The 20,620-nt window shown below is 40.2% G+C and overlaps 1 protein-coding gene across 1 annotated transcript in view; it reads left to right on the top strand.

Annotated features, from left to right (window-relative positions):
* Positions 1 to 20,620, top strand: part of LAMA2 (laminin subunit alpha 2) — a 609,129-nt gene that overhangs the window by 386,456 nt on the left and 202,053 nt on the right. Inside the window, exons 19-21 of the mRNA XM_089530405.1 lie at positions 9,219 to 9,430; positions 14,982 to 15,088; positions 16,766 to 17,029. Coding sequence (XP_089386531.1) covers positions 9,219 to 9,430; positions 14,982 to 15,088; positions 16,766 to 17,029 — 583 coding nt within the window. The remainder of the gene's footprint in view (positions 1 to 9,218; positions 9,431 to 14,981; positions 15,089 to 16,765; positions 17,030 to 20,620) is intronic.

The following is a 20,620-nucleotide window of genomic DNA, read 5'->3' as shown; positions in this document are numbered from 1 at the left end:
ACTCCTAGATCCCTTTCACATGTACTTTCATTCAGCAATGTGTCTCCCATCCTATATCTGTGCATTTCATTTTTCCGCCCTAAGTGCAGTACCTTACATTTCTCTGTGTTGAATTTCATTTTGTTAGCTTTGGCCCAGCTTTCTAGTCTATTCAGATCATTTTGAATGTTGATCCTGTCCTCTGGAGTATTAGCTATTCCTCCTAATTTGGTGTCATCTGCAAATTTGATAAGTATGCTCCCAATTCTGAAATCAAGATATACTATATCCACAGCATTCCCTTCATCTACCAAGCTGGTAATTTTATCAAAGAAAGAGATCAGATTTGTCTGGCATGACCTGTTTCTCTGAAACCCGTGTTGACTTTTTGTGATTATGGCATTGCCTTCTAGATGTTCACAGATTCTCTGTTTAATGATCTGCTCTAGAATCTTTCCTGGTATTGATGTCAGACTAACTGGACGATAATTGTTTGGATCCTCTTTCTTCCCCTTTTTGAAAATGGGGACAACGTTTGCCCTCCTCCAGTCTGCTGGGATTTCTCCTGTTTTCCAGGAGTTTTCAAATATGATTGCCAATGCCTCAGATATTACATTTGCCAGTTCCTTTAGTACCCTTGGATGTAGTTCATCTGGTCCTGGAGACTTAAATTCATTTAGATTAACAAGGTATTCCTCTGCTATCTCTTTACTTATTCTGTGCTGAAATTCCCCTATTCTGTCCTCTGCTCCATTATCCTCAGGGTGAGCACCCTTTGCCTTTTCTGAGAAGACTGAGGCAAAGAAGGTGTTGAGTAATTCTGCCTTTTCTCTGTCTTCTGTTAGCATTTTGCCATCTTCTCCACACAGTGGCCCTACCGTTTCCTTCTTCTTCCTTTTGCTGCGGACATATCCAAAAAAGCTCTTTTTATTCTTCTTAACCTCTCTAGCAAGCCTGAGTTCATTCTGCACTTTAGCTTTTCTGACTTTACCTCTACAAATGCCTGCTATTTCTTTGAATTCCTTTTTTGTGATTTCCCCCTTTTTCCATTTCTTATACATCTTCCGTTTCAAACTTAGCTCGGTTGAAAGTTCCTTAGTCATCCATCCTGGTTTCTTGAGACACCTCCCATTTTTCTTTCTCACTGGAACTGTTTGAATTTGTGCCTTCAGTATCTATCTTTTGAGAAACTCCCATCCAGCCTGAACTCCCTTCCCTTTTAGTATTTCTGACCACGGGATCACCCTCAATACTTCTCTAAGTTTACTGAAATCCGCTCTCCTAAAGTCTAGAATGCATGTTTGACTATGCCTGGCTTCTCCTTTCCATTGTATAACAAACTCCAGGAGAACATGGTCACTTCCACCTAAGGATCCCACCACTTGCACCCCATTAACCAAGTCATCCTTGTTAGTTAGAATCAGATCCAAAATAGCTGACCCCCTTGTTGCCTCTTCCACCTTTTGGACCATGAAATAGTCTTCCAGGCAAGTGAGGAATTTGCTAGACCTTGTGGATTTGGCTGAGTTTGACTTCCAGCAAATATCAGGGTAGTTGAAGTCGCCCATCACTACTACATCTCTCCTTTCTGACTGTGTGGTCATCTGTTCTAGAAAGATATCATCCAATTCCTCAGTCTGACTTGGGGGTCTGTAGTAGACTCCCACCGTAACATCCTTGTTGTTTCCCTCCCCTTTGATTCTTATCCAGATGCTCTCCACCTGGCTTCCATGATTGATGTCCTGGATCTCTTCACTGGTGTAAATATCTCTGACATATAGTGCTATTCCTCCTCCTTTCCTGTTTGGCCTATTTCTCTTAAAAAGGTTATACCCCTCTATTTTCACATTCCAATCATGAGACTCGTCCCACCAGGTTTCAGTGATGCCTATTATATCATATTTGCTTTGCTGTACTAGGAGTTCAAGTTCATCTTGCTTATTTCCCATGCTTTGTGCATTAGTGTAGAGGCATTGCAGACCACGGGTCCCATTTACTTGTTGTTTGTGCAAGTTTATTTGCCTCCCACTGTTGTGTCCTTGCACTTTTTTTCTTGTTACCTCTATGTCTGATTGACTATTTTCTCCAGCCCTTTCGCCTTCCTTAATGTTGTCTCCCTTCCCCACGGAACTCAGTTTAAAGCCCTCCTGATCAAGTTCTTGAGACTGTTGGCAAAGACATTTCTTCCAACTGGCGTGAGATGCAACCCGTCCGTTGCAAGAAGTCCCTCCTCATGGAACCGCAGCCCATGATCAAAGAATCCAAACCGTTCTTGGCGGCACTATCTGCGGAGCCAGTTGTTCACATCCGCTATTTTCTTCTCCCTTCCTGGACCGTGCCCTTCGACTGGCAGAAGAGACGAGATGACAACCTGTGCATCCATTCCTTTCAGCTTCATACCAAGCGCCTCGTAATCCCTTTTGATGTTCTGCAGGCTGTGTCTTGCAGTATCGTTGGTTCCCACGTGGACCAAAAAGAAGGGGTATTGGTCAGTAAGCTTGACCAGTCTTGTCAGCCTCTCTGTCACATCACGGATCTTTGCCCCTGGGAGACAACACACCTCTCGAGACATCTTGTCAGGCCTACAAATCACTGCTTCTGTACCCCTCAGCAAGGAGTCCCCCACTACGACCACACACCTCCTATGAAGCTTAGCAGTGGCTGTCCCCTTGGGTGGGACTCTCAGGCTTGCCTGTTCTGTCCCTGAAGTCTGTCCATGCTGCTCTTCTTCATCCTCCTTGATAATGGATAGAGCTTCGAATCGATTCTCTAGCTGCAAGTTCCCCGAACAATCCCTTCTTGGCCTACTTCTCTGTGTGACATTCCTCCAGCTGTCTGCCTCCTGTGTATGTGAAGTCACCTCCTCAGCTCCAGCATCTTCCTCTGCGTGGTATTCGTCCAGGATTGTTAGTTCTGTTGTGTCCAGGAAATCCTCCTGCTTCCTAATATGTTGAAGTGTAGCTACTCTGGATTCCAACTGCTGCACTTTCTCCTCCAAGAGGGCTATCAACTTGCACTTGGGGCGTGTGAAGTTCTCCACTTCTGTAGGCAAGAAGAGAAACATCCCACAAGTGTTGCAGGTGATTGCCGTGGTTCCGTCAGTGTCCATACTGAAAAGTCTTAGGAAATTACTGGAACAGGATTGTAGGCTTCCTCCTGGGAAAAAAAAATCCTCCAGAAAACACCAACGTTAAGCCCCTGATATTTCAACAATTTGTGGCAGTGAGCTCAATTGATTCTGCCTCTGCTGTAGATTTCCTTGGATGAAAAAAAATGAAATAAAAATACAAATAAAATTTCACGCGCCGTTAGGTGCGCGGCTCTGGGAGAAGAAATAAAGAGCTAGTCTGCTAGCTCCGCCCCTAGTGACTCACAGGTGTGACTCACTGAAGATGTGACTACAAGCACACTCTTCCTAGAGTTTAAAAAAACAAACAGTCACCACTTAAAATGGCTGCCCAGCTACCTCTCTCCTCCTCTTCTCTGTAGCAGGAACTGTACGTAGTATTTCATCACATGCCTTAAAATATGGAAGCATTAACATTTGAAAGGAAGTGGGAATGCAGCCAATGTGCTAGGCAAAATATCAGGAATTTTAAAAATTGTTAAAAAGATTTTGCAATGAAAATTTAAAAATAATTAAAATTAACTAGCTAAAACAGTATAAAATGACATTAAAACATATAAAAGTTAAAAAAACATATCTAAAGCACACACTCAGTATAAAAGCCACCCTGACACAATTATATATTAAAAGCTTGCTTGATAAAAATGTCTTTGCCTGCTGATGAAAGGAAAACAGGGAGGAAGCCATCCTAGCCTCCCATGTAGGGAGTTCCAGAGGATGGGAGCAGCCACTGAGAAGGCTCATTCTCATGTCCTCACCAAGTGAGCCTGTGATGATGGTGAGACCAGGAGAAAGCCTTCCCCTGTTTTTCAGATAGTCTGGACCTAAGCAATGTAGGGCTTTATAGGTCATGACTTGTACTTTCAATTCTGCCTGAGAATGAACCAGTAGACAGAAGAGCCGTTTCACCAAAGGAACTATATGCTTCCTATAACTGGCCCCATCAGCATTCTGACAATTTCTAAAGATAGCTCCACATAAAGTGTGTTACAGTAGTCCAAACAGGATGTCTCACCATAGCCTGATCTGACATCCTCAGGAATGGGCACAGATGACACATTAGTTTTAGTTGAGCATATTCATTCTTGGCCACTATGGAAACCTGGGCATCCAGACTCAAAGCTGAGTCTAGGAGAACACCCAAGCTGCGAGACTGATAATTTAGGGGGAGTGAATCCCATCCAGCACAGGCAAAGTCCCTGTTCCCTAATCTGCCTTATGACTGACCAGAAGCACCTTTGTCTTGTCTGGGTTAAGTTTCAGTTTGTTTGCCCTAATCCAGTCCATTACTGACAATGTACATTGGTTCAGTACCAAGACAACTTCCTTGCAATCAGATGGGAATGAGAGATAGAGTTAGGTATCATCAGCATATTGGTGACCTCACACCCCAAATTCTGGATGACCTCTCCCAATGGTTTTATGTAGATGCTAAACAGCATGAGGGACAAAATAGAACCCTCAGAGACTTGGAGATAGCTGGGGCATGCAGTTTTGGAAAGTTACTTTTAAAAGGAATGAAGACAATGGTAGGCTGAACATCCATAACCGAGCTGTGGTAGGAGGATACTGTGGGACACAAAGCCCTGGTGGTGCAGTGATTAAATGTCAATACTACAGCCACTCACTCACAGTCGCAAGGTTGTGAGTTCAATACCAGCAAGGGACTCAGGATCAACTCAGCCTGGCATCCATCTGATGTAGCTAAAAGGAGTACCCAGCTTGTTGGGGGCAATTAGCTTACACATTGTAAACTGCTTAGGGAGTGCTTACGTGCACTGATAAGCAGTATAGAAATGTACTAGCTATCACTGTTGCTATTGCTATTGCTGTCCTGCATCTCTCAGTTATGAATGGCTTCAGCATGTCTAGATTCATTCCTCTTTAAAGTAAATTTCTAGCCTGGGAGCCAAATGCACAGAGTGTTTCTTTCAGTGAAAGAACTTGTGGGATGCTTTAGAAAATAAAGTCATTTAGTCATATCAGGAATGATTACCAGGACATCTGCCTGGACACTAATTGAAAAATGAATGATAGGATTCAATATGTTTTACTCAGTATATTATGCTCTGCTGAGGTGGAGGCTTCTCTATGTGATACTACTGAGAGGTCTTTCTCAGTTGTACTGCTGACCACACACAACCAGTCTCCTTAAAGCAGGGGCGTAGCCAGGATTTTGGGAATGGGGGGGTCCAGACTAAGTGCCACCATTATAATGGGGTTTGGGCACTGCGGCATGGCAGAACACACCATGCATTGTATCTAACGGAAGGGGGGGTCCGGACCCCACAGACCCCCCCCCCAGCTACATCCCTCCTTAAAGGCTGGCCTAGAACTGAAACTGAATCTGCTATTTCCCTGTGCATTTAAACAGTGTTATATTTGGCTAAAAACACTTGCCACAAAAAAGAATTAGGCATTTGCCCACTTGTTGCTATGGCGGCTGCTGCTCAATGCTATTTCCCCATGTCTTTTCCTGTCTTACTGGCATGCCAGCGTCTCAGACCTGAATGGCAGAACAAATCAGCTGACTTATATTTTTGTGACAGTTGGTCAGGAACAGCTCTCATTATCAACCAGTAGTATATTTTTGTGCAGGGTATAATTCATAGACTAGGAACAAGGAAATAATTTGAGTACGTGTTTCTTTTAATTGTCATGAGCCACATAAAAATGTCTGGGGCTATTGATTATAACAAACACACCATCGTTTAGTAAGCCTTCTTTATATGCTATTAAATGTGAATGAGTCATTGCTTCAGGAATTTGCATGGAATCTCTTCTTATTTTATCTGTAGAAACTGCTGTGAGTCATATGTAGCTATTAAATTAACTGTTCCCAAATTATCACAAGGGTTCTATATTCAGGTTTGCCTTTTATCCTCTGTGACTTCCCACTCTGAGAATTGGTAATAAATCTTCTTTTTTCTTATATGTAAGGCTAGTAAATTAAAACACTTTATAGGATGTTTTCTTGTTATTGTCGTAATCATTGTTCCTTTGATTTATGTGTAGAGCGAGTGTTGGGCAGCATTTATGTTTTGTCGGTTTACCTGCTCCCAAAGTCTTTTGCATTTTCATTTCTTTTTGCCTCTATTGCTCATCCTCATCTTCATCCATTCTTCTATATGCATCTCCTTTCCAGTGTTTTCCTCAGTCACTTAATTGCTGTACCCCTACTTTACCTATCTGTCCTCTGTTCAATAAACCTAAAATGCTTCTCCGTTTCCTTCCACTAACAGCATCCTTCTCTTTAAAACTCTCAACTGGCTCCTTGTTGCTTTCAATTTGCCCTAATCCTCACATTTCAGGCTCTGTGTCTCTCTGCCTTTGGCAGAATCCAATTCTTATCTCTTTCTTTTATTCACTGTCTCATCTTCTTCTCTCAGAACAAGCACTTCTGAGGACCTAAGATGAGCTGGGAATTTATGGGCCAGCACATGCTCAGCAAGGAAAGTGACCCTTGAATTCAGAGAGTCTCAAATATAAGGACTGAGGCTAGAAATTGTTTTAGGAGGGAACAGGAGGCTTATTAAATTTCATCATAGCACTGAGAAACACAGAGGCATTCTGAATTTTCTGATGAGAGATAGAAAAAAAGGGAGCAGCAAGGAAGTGGGTGCAGTAAAATGACAAAAAAAATGACCTGGATTCTTTCTGGATTCCATGAGGAAGAGTTTAAAAACTGTTGTAACGTGTCTTTGTCATTACATAGTTAAACTTCCATTTCCTTTCCCATCAACCCAGTTTTTCCTCCTCTCCTCAAAATTTCCAACACATATATACTGGGGCCTCCCTGTCAGTGTGCTTCTGATCTACAAATTTGACCAGCTGCAGATTGCCACACTTCATATTATTGAATGGTGGCAACATGAGCACACACACACACACTGAAGTGTGTATGTTCACCTTACCAACATTGAATAATATAAAGAGCCCTGGTGGCACAGTGGTTAAATGCCAGTTCTGCAGCCACAGCATTATAAGTTTGATCCTGGAGGACTCCAAGGTTGACTCAGCCCTCCATTCTTTTGTAGGTCAGTAAAATGAATACTCAGCTTATTAGAGGCAATTGGCTTACACATTGTAAACTGCTTAGGGTGTGCTAGTTCACTGACAAGCGGTATAGACATGTACTTACTATTGCTGTAATATGGTGCACCATTGGCTGTGGGGGTTTTTTAGCATCCATGTTGGGGTGGAACCTAACCTCCACTGATACAGAGGGCCTGCTGTATATGAAATCACTATATTAGATTTTCCACACATATAACTGTTATTCATATATATATATATATATATATATATATTTTATTCAGTTGTTTCAGAAATAGCATACATTTATATGCAGTCTCAATGATTTCTCTTCTTTCATGTTGAATAATAACCATTTCCACAAGTAATCCACTGTGATAAGCATTATCTAATGCTTTGTGATTTCATGCTGTGAGTCTGTAACCTAGGGGTTGTAATTTGACCTAATGTACCCTGAAGAGAAAATGGATTTATAGCTGTCACAGCATAGATGTACCTGTCAGAGAGATATAGTGGATATTACTCTAGGATATGGTTAAAGCTAAGAGGGACAAGAAAAATATGCAAAATGTCTTTAAAAACTTTTTTAAAAAAACAAAACAAAACATGTTTTCATTCTGAGCCTTCCTTGCAACTGTGAAGTCACCACTGACTCTTTTTTCCCCTGTTAACATCAAATACTAATTTTCCATATGACTTTCTTTTCCTGTGTGCAGATTCCAAAAGGGATGAGGCACTGAATCAAAAGACAGTTATAGTGTCAGAATTCCTAAGATGCAGTGAAGGTAGATAACACTGACAGTATACCAGGAAATTCAGAGAGAAAGAAAGAAAGGTGCAACATGGACATATACAACCCACCACCATAGGAACATGGACATATATAACCCATCACTTTCAAAAGACATTCATGATCTATTGCACACATAATTACACCAATAGAATATAATTCCAAACATCCTGGAATAGGCAAGAACAGATAGGTTTATGTGAACTTTAATTAGCACTGTCTCAAAGGATGGGGATATTTTAAATCAAAGTGTATTGTCATTAGGAGGAGGGTCATTTATGATTTGCTCACAAATCCATGGGGTTTTCTCCTAGGGTTGGCTTTGTACATTTCTGCTGGCATTATAGAATACAAGGCAAAAGCCTAAATGAAAGAAAGAAGAACAAAACGAACCCATAAAAATGAAGGGAAAAATGAATACTAATTTAAAAAGCTATCAGTGTTATATCAATTTGCTTGTCTATGTTGCATTATGCTTTTATAATGTATTTATATTATAATTTTACAAAAAAATTAATTTTTATCTGCTTGTGTTTTTGTATCTTTATAGTTTGTTCTTTGTTTTGGCCTTTGTTTACCAAAAGAAATAGAATGATGCCTATCTATCTATACATACTTAACCTGCATGTAAATCTTGTTGAATTCAGTGGGACTCACATCTCGGAAGATATTTCTAGGTTTTTGCTCAGAATAAAATAAGTGTTTCTTGCATTAAATTGTGTGCATGTATAATTCAACACATCCTTTTGTTGCAGACAGATATTTTCTTTTTCATTATGCATATATTGTATTTCTTTGTCAATCCAGGAAAGAATGTTTGCTTCCCATTTTAAAGAGGCATTTTAAGTTCAGGAAAAGAATGTCAGCCTTTCTGATTAGTTAGCACAGCAGAAGAACATCATTTTTGGAGAGCTATACAAAGAGTTCTCAACATGAACCTGATTTCCTCTGGAATGAATGGACAGATTTCTTATTATGCTTTCATCTCATCTTCAGTTCCAATGACAAGGTCCCTCCCTTTTTTCCCCTCCAGTACCCCCACCCACCCACAAAATCTAATAAGTAGGGGAGCTGGCAGGATTTCAGTGAGTAATGAATCTACATCAATGTTCAAGAAGCTAAAAAGAAAAGATGGAAAGGAAGTGGGAGAAGATCCGAGAAATGCTTGAGAGAGAAAATCAAGCTGTCCTTAGTTATTCATAAGGGAAAAGGAATTGTAAATGTTTTTTTTCTCTAATTTCAGCAGACTACTGTATATACTTTAAGGGGTTCTGTTTGTTGTCCTAGGTGTGAAGAAGGCTACTTTGGACAACCTTTAATACCAGGGGGATCGTGCCAGCGTTGCCAGTGTAATGACAACCTTGACTTCTCTATTCCTGGCAGTTGTGACAGCTTGTCTGGAGCTTGTCTGATATGTAAGCCAGGTACAACAGGCCAGTACTGTGAAAAGTGTGCTGATGGGTATTTCGGAGATGCTCTTGATGTGAAGAACTGTCAGCGTAAGTCCTGGAGTCTTGCTTCTCCTGTCAAAATGCATTCATTCCCTTTGGGCACATCTCATGAGTGTCTGTCAAATGGGACATGGAATTATTTGCATGGTATTACATAGAATAAATGTCACATTATCGAAAACTGGTAATTCCAGTTGTGTTACCCATTGCCCAGATTCATTGTAAGTGGTCTCCAAGTAACTCATGGACATTGTGTGTGTGTGTGTGTGTGTGTGTGTGTGTGTGTGTGTGTATTTCTGCCAATAGTGTGAATGGTGCTATATGGAGTAGAAGAGGGCAGTAAAGTTAGCACAATGTTTTTCATTTTAGCTTATGACTGTATGGCTCTTTGGAATATCTTCCATCCATAGTCCAGAAAACAACTTTTATGTATTGTCTGAATCATGTAGGGTTTGTAAGAAAGGAAGGGGATGCTGGCATACAAAATATAAGAAATTCTTTGTATGTGGTACATGTGTGGGTGCACACACATGTACACACACACACACACACACACATTATGCAAGACATTCTTGAGAAAATGTTTGGAAATAATTTTTTGCTGAGGTCAAACTAGCCATAGTTTCAGAGCTTCTTTCTAGATGGAGAAAGTGTATGCCTTCTCTTTCACTTGTGGCTGAGCTTCCTTGCATGTTCAGACATTTCCTGTTCAGTTTGTTCTATTTCATTCTTGTGCTGTACTGTATAGGTTTTTTGTACCAAGAAGTATAGTTTATAATACAGAGTCCTGTGGCATCTCAAAAGACTAAAAAGTTTTATTTGACAAACTTTCACTGATAGCAAGCAGCCTACTTCATTCACAAAAGATTTTGCCAAATAAAACTTGTTAGTGAGTAATGTGCCACAAGACTCTATTGGGTTGTTTTTTTTCCAGCAATAGACTGACATGGCTACCCCATTTCTCCCTCCTGGTGTTAATTTCTATGAGGGCTGTTGGATGAATAGACCCACATTTGCCTGCATTTAGGCCCAAGCCTCAATGTATGCTACAAAATAAGTTGGTAACTACTTGAAGGCACAAAACAACAACAATAACATCAATAATGTAAGTGAGAAGATCCCCATGAAGTCCAGCACAGTGACATCTAAGTTGAAAACAGACAGTGGCTCACATCCTGTTGAAACATATGCATTCATAACCACTTGGTGTTCAGGTTTATGGGCATTGCACTATTGCCACAATTACAAATACCTCTTCCCCAACCTGTTTTGATTGGGAAGGGGCAGTGTGATGTAGTGGTTTGAGCACTGGAGTACACATCAGGAGAACAGGATTCAAATCTCTGCTCAAGCATAAAAACTCACTGGATGACCTTGGGCAAGTCACACACACTCAGTCTCAGAGGATGACAAGGGAAAACTCCCTCTGAGGAAATTTGCGAAGAAAACCCTATGATAGGTTGACCTTAGCTTCAGCATAAGTAAAAATGACTTAGAGGCACATAACAACTACAACCAGAATAACAGGCCATTTTGTCAACCATCAGAGAGATGGAGATCTGTTCTACTGGTGATTGGGGTGCTGCAGGGTGACATTTCCAGCCACTTCCTACCAGCGAGCCACAGGAGCGATGTCACAACTCCTCATCACACCGGTGGTGTCCGGCTGTCACCCAGTGCAGGGCATGGGGCTTCTTGAGGTGGAGCCAAAAGTGCATTCCCCCAACTCACTCCCACTTGTGAGTAGAATGGCACAATGCAGCAAGGTGAATAGAGGAGGATGGCGATGGGGGGTGCACTCAGCCCTCTCAAAAGCCAGCTGCCTCCCCTTCAGGCCTTCTGAATCCCATGTGGCTTAGAAGGCCTGGGGAGGGGGAGGGGGTTGTCTTTTGAGAGGACTGAATGCACCTCTACGTTGCCATCCTGCTCTACTCACCGCCTCTCCCCCTTGAGGCCTTCCGAGTCCTGCATGGTGGTTGCCATAGAAGGCACCTACCCACCAAGAGGGTACCACTCCACCCCTCTGGGACATCACCCAGTGCAGTCCACACACACCTTAGTGATGCCACTGCATTGCCCTACAGCTTGCTGGTAGGAGGGAGCTGGAAAAGTCATCCTGCTGTACCCGAATCACCTGCAGAACAGACCTCTGTTGTTCAGTGTGACTGCTATCTTTTAACTTGATTTAAGACACTGGGTAGTTATAAGCAGATATAGCTATGAGTACATAATTATGTATCATTCTCTGTGACATGTAGTTACATATTCATAACTATGTCTGTGATATAGGATCTTGGCCAGCATAAACAAGGCCTGGTGAAAATGAACTTGAAATGGAAAGTCATGAAGGTCAAATCTTTCCAGAAGGAATGACCACAACACACGCTCAGCTGGACTATATAGCATAGAAAATATACAATTATGTCTAATAAGACACCAGCATAATTATTAAGAAGAGTTGAGGATGCCATCAAAGACAAGATAGTTCCCTTTAGAAAATGAAATGTAGGAAGGTGACATAAACTCATAGTTTTTGTGGTTTTTTGGGGATATGTGGCCATGTCCTGGAAGAATTTATTCCTGATGTTTCACTGGCATCTGTGGCTGGCATCTTCAGAGAATGCTGGCATGGAAGTCAGACAATATATATTGTCTGACCCCTGGTTGAGAGGAAATGATTTACATGTTAATCTCCGTGTTGGTCTGTTGTTGAATGGCAAGGCCTCAGGATGGGAGGATATGTGAGGGGGATTTATATCTATTTAATTAGTGATCCAATCCTCCTCATATATCCTCCCAGCATGAGGCCTTGCCATTCAACAACAGACCAACACAGAGATTAATATGTACATCAATTCTTCTCAACCAAGGGTCACACAGTATATATACCATACTCACTTCCATGCCAGAATTCTCTGAAGATGCCAGTCACAGATGCTGGTGAAATGTCAGGAATAAACTCTTCCAGAACATGGCCACATGGAAGCCTGCAGCTGTGGCATTTAGTCTTTAAATAGACTCACACACACACCCCATCAAAAACACTCTAACATTTTTTTCAAAGTAACTTCTAGCCACTTTTGATTCTTTCTCTTTTTAAAGGATTTTTGGCAGTATTGCCAGACCTTAAAGGGTTGCGGACAACAAAATTAGATCTCATAGCTGCCACAGTTATCCATTCCTGCTTTAAAGTCTTGTCCAAATAAAGAGAACAATAAACACTAGAGGTACACAAATTTCAGAATATCAAATGCAAGCAGATAAGTGCTGCACACAAAAAGAAATGTTGGGAAGCAGATGATTAACAATTTTAACCTCAACAATATCATGGGTAAGGCACAATCTAGCATTTTCTGTGCTGCCCTAATACTCAGGTTGCCTTATTCAACCAGAAGCATATCAATGCTGGTAAAAAGAAGAGATTTCATAAAACATGACCTCCACACAATTATTCATCATTTGTGAATTGTATAATAGGAGTGCACTGGAAATCTTTCCATGAAATAGTTTTCATGACCTTTTTTGTACATTTAGGATCCTTTCTGATTCTGTATTCAGAACCTGCATCAGAGATGATTAATAATTCACTGGTATGATGCCTCATGACTTGTTCTTTAAAGATGTCATTTAAAAAGCCATGGATCTGAAAAATCAAACTATGAGTGAAATTGCAGCTCCCAACTCTCTGTTTCTCTCCTGGAGACATTGACATGGATGGAGCTTTGAACATTTCCCCAGCAGACAGATGTATGGTGTGGTGGCTGTATCTGGACTGAAAACATATAATTTAAAAATACATTAAAGATAGATAGATATTTAATGTATACTTAGATTCTTTGCTTTTTGTCATTAGCAGAATTGACAGCAGAACCTTTTCAATATATTCACATCCTCATGTTTGCAGTTACCTCATCTTTATTTTTTCCCTATCATGACTAAATTTTCTCTTCTGCATATTTCTTGGGCAGTTCCATGAAGCTTGCCCTGAAGCTGTGAAATAAGAGGGACAGTGTCTTTATTTTGTTGCATTCAAATCTTGGTGTTCATTAAAGTACCAGATTCAGGATTGGAAACTTGCAAAGCAGAAATCTTGCTCTCAAATTACACTTGGAAATCTCTTTTTTCTTTTCTTTTCTTCCTTTCCAACACTGGCAGCTTCATTTGCATTAGCCGATTCAGATGACAGCAGGATTTTGTCACCAGTGCACATTCTTAAATGTTGTTATTTCTTAAAATAAAGTAAAATAAAGGTGTCAAACCTGCATCTCAGATCTGTTTGACTTATATTTGAGAAGTGATTTTTATTTATAGGAACATCACAGTTTGGTGTATAATGCAGTTGAAGATGAAATTATCTACAATAGAGTTTTTTAAAAAGTAAAGCCCTAATGATGGTTTCTCTATAATTGAGGGCATTCTCAATTCTCTATAATTGAGGGCATTCTTAAGTTGTCTAAGAGTGTATTTTTATAGAGAGCACTCACTGTTCACTAAAAATGTCCTAGGATTCAGCTGCGTTCAGAGCCTTTGCAACATACTGGTCCATAGATTTCAAAATTTCAGAATTCACCATAGCATTTGTGTCTATAATTGTGCAATCTAGGGCTATTAAAGTGCAATCTAGTGCTGAATCCCTTGAACAATGTTGTTGGGCTAAATCCCACATTCCAGTGGCACTGATACTTCTCCAGAAAATCCACTCTTACATATTCCCTCCCTGCCCCACCATTGATACTAATATGTATTAAACATTGTCTGAATTCATGAAGATTGAACTTTTTAATGGTGTATTCAATAGTGAACTATTTTAGCATTTTAAATCAGTCTTCTCCAACCAGGGTTTCTGTAGAGATTGGGAAATATGACATCCTGTCTATTGGTGACCTCTCTGATTGAGTCTATCCATGTGGCATGCAGTCTTCCTCTCTTTCTACTACTTTCTACCTTTTCCCACCATTATTGTCTTTCCTAATGAGTCATACCTTCTCATAATGTGGCCAAAATATGACAGCCTCAATTTACTCATCTCGGCTTCCAGGAAGAGTTTAGGCTTCATGTGTTCTAGGATCCATTTGTTGGTCTTTTTGGCTGTCCATGGTACCCTCATCACTCTTCTCCAGCACCAGATCTCAAATGAGTTTATATTTTTCTTTTCTTATCTAGCAGTTAATGCAAAAGAAGCTATAGCATGTTGGTTATAGTTAGAAATGGGAGAAGAGAGAGTTTCTCCTAATTCTTCCTCATGATATCAGAGCTTTTGGGGGCTTATAAGATTTGTAACAACTAAAGATGGAGAATGCAGCTGATAAACCAGGCAAAGCTGGCTGACTTTGTCTGATATCAAAAAGTAAATTGCACTTTATATACAGTTCAATACCCCAGGAGTTGACTGTCTGTATTTTCCTTTTAATATATATGAACTAATTTAACATGCTAAGAGAAATAGATGGTTTGTACTTTTTAGTGTGATCGGCTGCAAAAGGTTGGCCATTTTAGATTTTCCTTAGTAAGCATTTATAGCATTTTGTTTTCATTTTGCTTTATATACATTTCATGTGCTACCAACATTAGGATGACATCTGTTCTTCTTTGTCTGTAGCTTGCCATTGCAATGTCAATGGCTCATTTTCAGTGACCTGTAACTCTAAGACAGGAGAATGTGACTGCAAACCTAATGTTGTGGGGCGCCAATGTGATAAATGTAAGGTAAGCCGCAAGGAATTGTTTCATGAATTTGTGCTTCATCACATTTCCTATTTATTATAAAAGAACTCTTGATTTAGATGGCATTTTCTTGGTGGTACAGTCAGCCCTCCTCATGCTTGGGGGTTAGTGGTGAAGGACCCCCACCCAAGGGGAAAAACCATGAATCAATGGGCAACAGTGGAAGAGGTGGTAAGACCTGGTCACCAAGTGTGCATTCTTTGGGCTTATGAAGTGGGCAGCTTGTTGGCTCTTTGGAGGAGATGTGTATGCACAATGCATGCCTGGCAGCCAGACTTCTACCAGCAGCTCTCACTCCATGGAAGTCCAAGACTGTCTTACGCACATTAACACAACAGACTCAAGCTGTAGGAGTGGGAAGCACACAGAATGAGCACGTGGTGGCTGTGTGCTGCTGCACCCTTGACATCTGCACATCACATCTTCAGTAGTGGGGGGGGGGGGAGTACAGAGAATGTGCATCTGGCAGCCAAGTGCTGCTACTTCCCTCTTCTAAAATCCAGAACTGCCACATGCACATTCACACAACACTCTCAATCTTCAGGAGGAGGGAGCACATAGAATGTACACATGGTAGCTAGGTGCTGCTACCACCCCCGCAAAGCCCAAGGCTGCCTCATGAGTAAGCACACAACAGCTTGAAGCCTCAAAGGGGGCATTGTCCAGTCACAAGATGTGCACTCCTTGTGCTCCTTAGCCTATAGAGATAAAGTATTATTTTATAAGGTTTTCTAGAAAAATTCTTGGACTAAATAGGACATGCTATTTTCACTTTAAAAAGTTTTCCTATTTTTCACAACTGAAATGAATATATGCAACTGATATTTAACACTTTTTTTTAAAGAGTCACCTTTCAGCACTGGGGGGGGGGGGGGAGAGACTGAATGGTGTGTGTGTGTGTGTGTGTGTATGTGTGTTCAAGTCAAAATGGCTGGAGGCCCCAATCCACTTTTATCTAGACAGAAAGATGTTGCCTTTTATCCAAATGATATTCTAAATGTTTTCATATTTGAATTCCCCTGTGATGGGAATGAGTTATCAGTTGTGGAACCTTATTGCCTTTAATTTGCAGGAAAGATTACTTGAGTTTTAAGCATATTTAAATAAAAACTATGCCTTTGCCAATTTTTCTTTTGTAAAACAAAAAGCCATTGCATTTATATCATTTTAAACTTGAATTATTTTGTGCATTTTAATTCTGTATTGATATCTGTTCAGCCCAAAACCTAGTGAATTGGTCCAGAATCCTGTTGGTGAAATATGCCAAAAATGTACAGCTTCTTCTAAGATGTGGATATTTCTGGTGGTAGATGGAGCAAAAGCCATCTCCCTCAGGAAGGAAAGCTGCCCTGCCATCACTGAAGCAGCATAGAGTTGGCAGGATAGCTTTTTCTCCTGAGGGAGATGGCTTTGGTTGTTGGCCTCCTCACCATTGTCATCACAGAGCCTATAAACACTTGACCTCTGCTGCTGCACTGCTATCTACCATGGGCCTGTCTCCTACTCAAACAGATTAAACTTGCCAATAGGATCATGACCTTGGTGTACAGCAGCTTTTCATATGCTACTTTCTTTCTTTTATTCTGTATTTATTATTTTGACTTTTCTTGTCTAGCTTGGCTTTTTAATACTGTTTTCTCCCTTCTTTCTCTTCAAAAGCCCAATTACTTCTGGGCACCAGACAAGCTGTTCTGTATACCATGTGGCTGCAGTCCCCAAGGATCCATGTCACTGAACTGTGATGTGTCAGGGAGATGTATCTGCAAATCAGGATTTGCAGGTAAACGATGTGACCTGAGCAGGCAGGTGTACATCCAGAAGGAGAACCCATCAACTGCTCAGCACGTCAGAGCACCTCCACAGAGATGGGGTTTCCCCAGTGCAAGCGGGTGCCCAAGAGGTGCTTTCAGACCTGCTTCCTTGGTAAACAGAAGACCATGCACAACAAAGCATGTATTCCATTTAGGCATGTGCCTGCCTTGTGTGACACCATATTAACAGTGTAGCTAAAAGTAATAGAAAGAAGTGCTATGCTTTTCTGGTTAGCTTCATAAAGCTATTACCATAAGATGAATTTTGCCCTAGAAATAAAAAGAATAAACACTTCAAAACTTGCCTGGTACAGTATATAATATATATGTAAGGCATTTAATTGCAAAATGCTTTTATGCACCAACCACAGATGCAGATGAAGAGGAAATTGAGAGATTATGTGATACAGTCCAAGAAGAAATTGATTACACACCATCACAAGATGTTAAACTAATCATTGGAGACTTGAATGCTAAAGTTGGCAACAAAGAAGAATAAAAAAGTAGTAAGATTTGGATTAGGAACAAGAAATAAAGCAGGAGAGCATCTAATAGAATTCTGTGAGGCCAACAATCTATTTATTGCAAATACCTGCATCATACAATGAGATAGGAGACTATACACCTGGATATCACCAGATGGTAAACACAAAAACCAAATAGACTACATAATTTGAAATAGAAGATGGAGAAGCTCTATCCTTGTGACCAAAACCAGACCAGGAGCTGATTGTGCCACAGACTACAAACTGCTCATAACAAAAATCAGAATTAAGATGAAAAAGAAAGCAAAAACCATAATTATACCAAAATATGACCTGAATAACATTTCAGATAAATTCAAAGACAATGTAAGAAATAGATTTGAACTATTGAGTATGATCGACCGGGAACTTGAAGAACTGTGGACAGAAGTCAAAGACATAATTAAGGATGAATGCAAGAAAACACTAACAGTGGCCAAAAAGAAAGATAAGAAACAATGGATGACAGATGAAACATTTCATGCAATAATAGAAAGAAGAAAAGCAAAAGCAAAGGGAGATAGGAACAAAGCCAGAAGTATGAACACAACTGTCCAACGTCGGACACGCAGGGATAAGGAGGGATAATACTACAATGACCAAGGCAGAGAAATAGGAGAAAACAATAAAACGAGAGACTTCTACCAAAAAAATCCGAGAAATTAAAGCCAAGTTCAAACCAAGGGCAGGGATGCTCTATGGAGAAAAAAAAGGAAATACAGGAACCAGAAGAAATAAAAAGACACTGGAGGCAATATACAGAAGAATTATATAAAAGAGATGAGGGAATGAATGATACTTGGAATGAGGAGCTATAGGAAGACGAACCCCAAATTCTAAGCAGTGAAGTGGAATCTGCAATAAAGGAAATGGAAAAAAGAAATCACCAGGAACAGATGATAACCCAGTTGAACTTCTACATTGCTTACAGACAGATGCAACTTTAGTGCTAACTGAAATATGCCAACAAATATGAAAAACAAAGAGGTGGCCAACATACTAGAAACACTCAATATACATACCGATCCACAAGAAAGGAGATACAAAAGACAGCAGCAACTATAGAACAATAGCACCATTCTCACATGCAAGCAAAATAATGCTCAAAATTCTGCAACATAGACTCCAAACATACATGGAAAGAGGTGCAAGCAGGATTCAGAAAAGGAAGGAGCACTAGGGACCACATTCCAAACATGTGATGGAGTGCACCAAAGAATTCCAAAAAAGAATCAGCATATATTTCATAGACTACAGCAAAGCATTTGATTGTATAGATTACAACAAATTATGGAATGCACTCAAAGATGTGGACGTACCACAACATGTGATAATCCTGATGAGGAATCTGTACCAAGGACAGGAGGCCACCATCAGAACAGAATTTGGGGAAACTGAGTGGTTACCAACAGGCAAAGGGGTGAGGCAAGGTTGCATCCTATCACCCTACTTGTTTAATTTATATTCTGAAAACATAATAAGAAAGCAGAATTAGAATCAGAAAAAGGAGGAGTGAAGATAGGAGAAAGCAACATTAACAACCTAAGATATGTGGACCACACCATAATATTAGCAGAAAACATTCAGGAATTCGAACAGCTAATAAGGAAGGTCAAAGATGAAAGTGCAAAGGTAGATCTGTTGCTGAAGATAAAGAGATAAAAATAATGGCCACAGAAGAAATACACAAATTCAATCTAGATAATGAGGAAATTGAAATAGATAAAGAAAGGATCAAACATTGACCAGAATGGAGACTGCAGTCAAGAAGTAAGAAGAAGACTAGGAATGGGAAGGGCAGCTATGAAAGAAGTGGAAAAGCAGCAAAGACTGAAGAGCAAAGACATACAACTGAGCACTAAAGTCAGAATCGTTCAAGCCAGTGTATTCCCAATTACCATGTATGGATATGATTGCTGGACAGTGAAGGAAGAAGACAGAAAGAAAATCAACTTATTTGAAATGTGGTGATGGAGAAGGGTACTTAGGATACCATAGACAGCCAAGAAAACAAACAAATGGGTTCTTGAACAGATCAGACCAGGGCTCTCCTTTAAAGTTACGGTGATCAAGTTTAGACTATTGTACTTTGACCACAAAATGAGAAGGCACAGATCACTAAAAAAACAACCAATAATGCTAGGAAAGGTAGAGGGTAGAAAAAAGAGAGGAAGACCACAAACCAGATGGACTCGATCAAGGGGGTTATGGGCACAGGCTTGCAGGATCTGGGCAAAGCAGTGGAGGATAGGGACTCCTGGAGATGTCTCATCCACAGGGTCGCCATGAATGGGAACTGACTCAAGGGCAGCTAACAACAACAACAACAACAACAAAGCTTTCATTGAAGTACAAGCTTCTTTTGAGTTCAGGGTCCCTCCTACTGCACTGTGATATGCAAGGGATATATCTGTAAACTGGGGCCAATTCACACTACAGTATAATAGCACTATTACTCCACAAAATCAGTATTCTTCCGGCTTTCAAAAAGGAGCACATTAGGCATTGACAACCTTTCTTCTCAGGTCTGTCACACCAACGCCTTAGAGTCATCCAAACCAGTGGTTTCAAATTAGAAGAAAAGAAATTCCACATAAACTTACTAAACTAGCAAGGGCCTTTTAAAAAAACCCTGTAAAAGCTGGTTCAGGAGTGGACTAGATTGCCTCAGAAGGTGGTAGACTCTCCATCTTTGGAGGTCTTTCAAGAGATTGGATGAGTGTCTTTCAGGAGTGCTTTAGTTGGGTGTGGAAGAGGTTGGACTGGATAGTCTTTGCAGTACCTTCCAAGTCTAGGGTTCTTCAATTTGGATTTTATCAAGCTATCTGAGCAGTAATTCAAAACTACAGGTATATAGTATCTAGCACATTTATGCTATTACTTAGCATTGTCATAGGAAAATAATGAATAAAATATTGTTTTATTTGGTAGACATGTGAATTCAGAATCATCTTTCTAAAAGAACTACAGCCATTGCCATAATTGTTCACATAATTGTCCATTTGTCAAATAGCTTAAATCAAAAAGGAAATTTATACTCTCTTTTTTCTTAAAAGCAGGATTTACAGCTTATATCAGTCTGTTTATTTAAAGAAAAGTTGCATGCAAATTGTACTTAAATTTATTATGTTATTCTGAATGATTGTTGAGGAATTTCCTTTGTGCCTGTTTTTAGCTTT

The sequence above is a fragment of the Sceloporus occidentalis genome, unplaced genomic scaffold, assembly GCF_023333645.1.
Source record: "Sceloporus occidentalis isolate IW3139 unplaced genomic scaffold, rSceOcc1.0.p SCAF_6, whole genome shotgun sequence".
In the NCBI taxonomy this organism is placed as follows: domain Eukaryota; kingdom Metazoa; phylum Chordata; class Lepidosauria; order Squamata; family Phrynosomatidae; genus Sceloporus; species Sceloporus occidentalis.
This window is presented reverse-complemented; position numbering and strand designations above follow the sequence as displayed.